Source organism: Vigna radiata, chromosome 2, assembly GCF_000741045.1.
Source record: "Vigna radiata var. radiata cultivar VC1973A chromosome 2, Vradiata_ver6, whole genome shotgun sequence".
In the NCBI taxonomy this organism is placed as follows: Eukaryota; Viridiplantae; Streptophyta; class Magnoliopsida; order Fabales; family Fabaceae; genus Vigna; species Vigna radiata.
Window position 1 is genome coordinate 17,101,831 of NC_028352.1, and position 2,652 is coordinate 17,104,482.

The window sequence follows — 2,652 nt, forward strand, 5'->3', positions numbered from 1 at the left end:
GATAAGGCCAATTTATAATATATAAGTGGGGTGCAGACCTCACCTTACAAGCCGGTTTTGTGGGGTTGAGTTAGGCCTAGAACCCACTTCTAACAGTATGTTTGATTTGCTAAAAAATAAGAAACATTACACTGAGCACAAAAAAATGTTCCTTACGTTTTTTGTTCTAAAAATAGTCTAAAGTACAGGACAAAACACAGGTCAAGGGAATAAACCGCTGAATGTTTTCATGCACTAACCCCAGTGAGAAAATGTTGTCAGCAGCACAAAGGAGAAAAAGACCAAAAACCTCGGTCACTCGATTTACCCTGCACTAGTGCATATGCTACAATGCACAGCATAAGGGGTATTACAATAAATTGTGTGTTGTTTTACCTGTATTCTAATTGTCAAAACATAATGGCATATATACAGTTGTGTAGTCCTGTGTACATGGGGCATTAAACAAATAATAACACAACGACTATTCCTACTTGTTTGTGTTACTTTTGTGTTTCGTCCTTCAGTATACCTCAAAAGCACCCTTAAAGCTGACAGTTCTTCAAACTTTGAAATATTCAATCTGTCATGTGACATCTTTTCATAACTTTAAACAATAAAATATCTTTGTCATTGGCAACAAAGAAATTTCTCTTAAATTGTGTTGTTTAGCGGAATTTAAAAAATATTTTTAAGTATTCTATCATAATATTTTCATTGTTCAGGTTAAATAGTAATCATATTTGATGTTGAATATTAACTTCTTACACCAGTATTGTGATCCCTTTTTGGGAAATTTTATTCTAACTTAGTTTGTTTGTTCCTATTTAAAGTGAAACATTTTTACTATGTAATTCATACTTTCTGTCTGTACTAATATCTTCCTAGTAAGCTTGTTTTTCATTTCTTCTTCCAATAATCAAGTAAAGAAAATTTTACCTCCACTTTTAAGGTGATATAGTTTTAAATTAAAGTGGTTATCCATAAAGAAGTTAAGTTGGTATCGTTGACATTTTTACTGCCTTTTTCTGGTTGCCATTCCAGGGATTTCTTCGTCAATCCAATCATGTCCATGCTGAATGCAATCTTCCTGTTACCAATTTGAATTTCCTTTGTGTCTCGAGAACAAACATCTTCAACATCTTCAGTAGTAGTTCTATTCATGGCCATAGATATTAAAATTGAAATCTGAACCTTTTTGCATCTTTGCATTATTACTGGACATTAACTTTTTCAACCTATGAAAATTTAAGTCAAAAGTCACACTGTTATTGGGTGGTTCGGAGGTTGCAAATTGCAGGTTTCATTCCTTATATAACAAGAGTAATTATGGCATATAACTCTTTTAAGTTAGGTGTATCCATACATACACCTTGTACAAGTTATCATTGGATCAGAACATAATAGATAAAGATTAAATATAGTCCAGTTCTTGTAAGGTGCACGGATGCACCCTAATTTACATGGTGTATTTTGGACTTCTTCTATGTAACACATACTAAAGAGGTCAAATCAAGATTTTGTAGTTCATTCGCTTTCAGAAATATTTAGGCGATGCAGAAGAAGCTGATTCAGTATTTATCTGTACAGGTTTTTATAGCTTGTGGGGTTGGTCTGAAATCAGGAGCAGACAAAAAGAATGATGATGCTTTTCGCAAACCCAAACCAGGGATGTGGCATCTTATGGAGGAGCATTTCAACTCTGGCATTGTCATTGATATGGATCAGTTATTTTTTCTTCCATTCAGTAGTTCAATTGATGCAATGTTTTTTTATTCCTTTTGTTTCGAATATTACCATATTTTATCCATGAAGTGATGAAAATCTTAAAGATGCATTTTCAATGTTGTAGATCCTTTTATGTTGGTGATGCAGCCGGGAGAAAATCAGATCACAGTGATGCAGATATTAAATTTGCAGAGGTAGTCCGACTATTTTAGCCATCAAAGTCAACTATCCCCTTTTTCTATGCCCGATGCTTAAGCACCCTTTTTCTTGACTGATTTCATGCACCATTTAGAAAATGGTTGGCTTTTATGATTAAATCTTATGTGAGCGCATTTTTCTCTCTGATTAGTAAATATATGGGTGTTTACTTCATCCAGTTGTGAATATTATTAAGCAACATGCCCACTCTGAACAATATTTTACATATAAGTTCGTACTTAATTCTTATTTTACTGTTTGATTTAGAAATTGCTTTTCAAACTCTGCATGCTCTTTGTCTAATCTATTTATTCATTTTCAATGATTTCAGGCCATTGGTTTAAAATTTTATCTCCCTGAAGACTACTTCGCTTGAGTATCTAATCATTGGTTCATATGAAGGTTAAGGTATTGTGGACTTAGGTGCTTTATTTTATAAAAGTTACATTACCAAATTGAAGTGTATGCGACAGAAAGGATGTAAATTTATGGATAATGGACTAATTTGTGGGCAATCTCATGTTTTTGTTCTTCAATCACACTATTTTATGATCGAGTACGTTTATTTATTTTAAAATAGATATAACTTCGTTGTGGGGATAAAAATATAAAACAAAATGCAGGTATGTCTGGCTTCTTTTGATCTTATATATTTCAAGCTAAGTGTAATGTACGAACAAAATAGAAGTATTAGAGGAATTAAAGTTATCAAGGATAGTATAAATTATATTTGGATTCAATTTGTGT

At 32.6% G+C, this 2,652-nt stretch overlaps 1 protein-coding gene across 3 annotated transcripts in view; it reads left to right on the top strand.

Annotated features, from left to right (window-relative positions):
- Positions 1–2,444, top strand: part of LOC106755703 (polynucleotide 3'-phosphatase ZDP) — a 9,191-nt gene extending 6,747 nt beyond the window's left edge. For all 3 annotated transcript variants that reach the window (XM_014637907.2, XM_014637909.2, XM_014637908.2), the window contains 3 exons: positions 1,570–1,706; positions 1,832–1,901; positions 2,237–2,444. In XM_014637907.2, coding sequence (XP_014493393.1) covers positions 1,570–1,706; positions 1,832–1,901; positions 2,237–2,281 — 252 coding nt within the window. In that variant the 3' untranslated portion in view covers positions 2,282–2,444. The remainder of the gene's footprint in view (positions 1–1,569; positions 1,707–1,831; positions 1,902–2,236) is intronic.
- Positions 2,445–2,652: the final 208 nt, after the last annotated feature.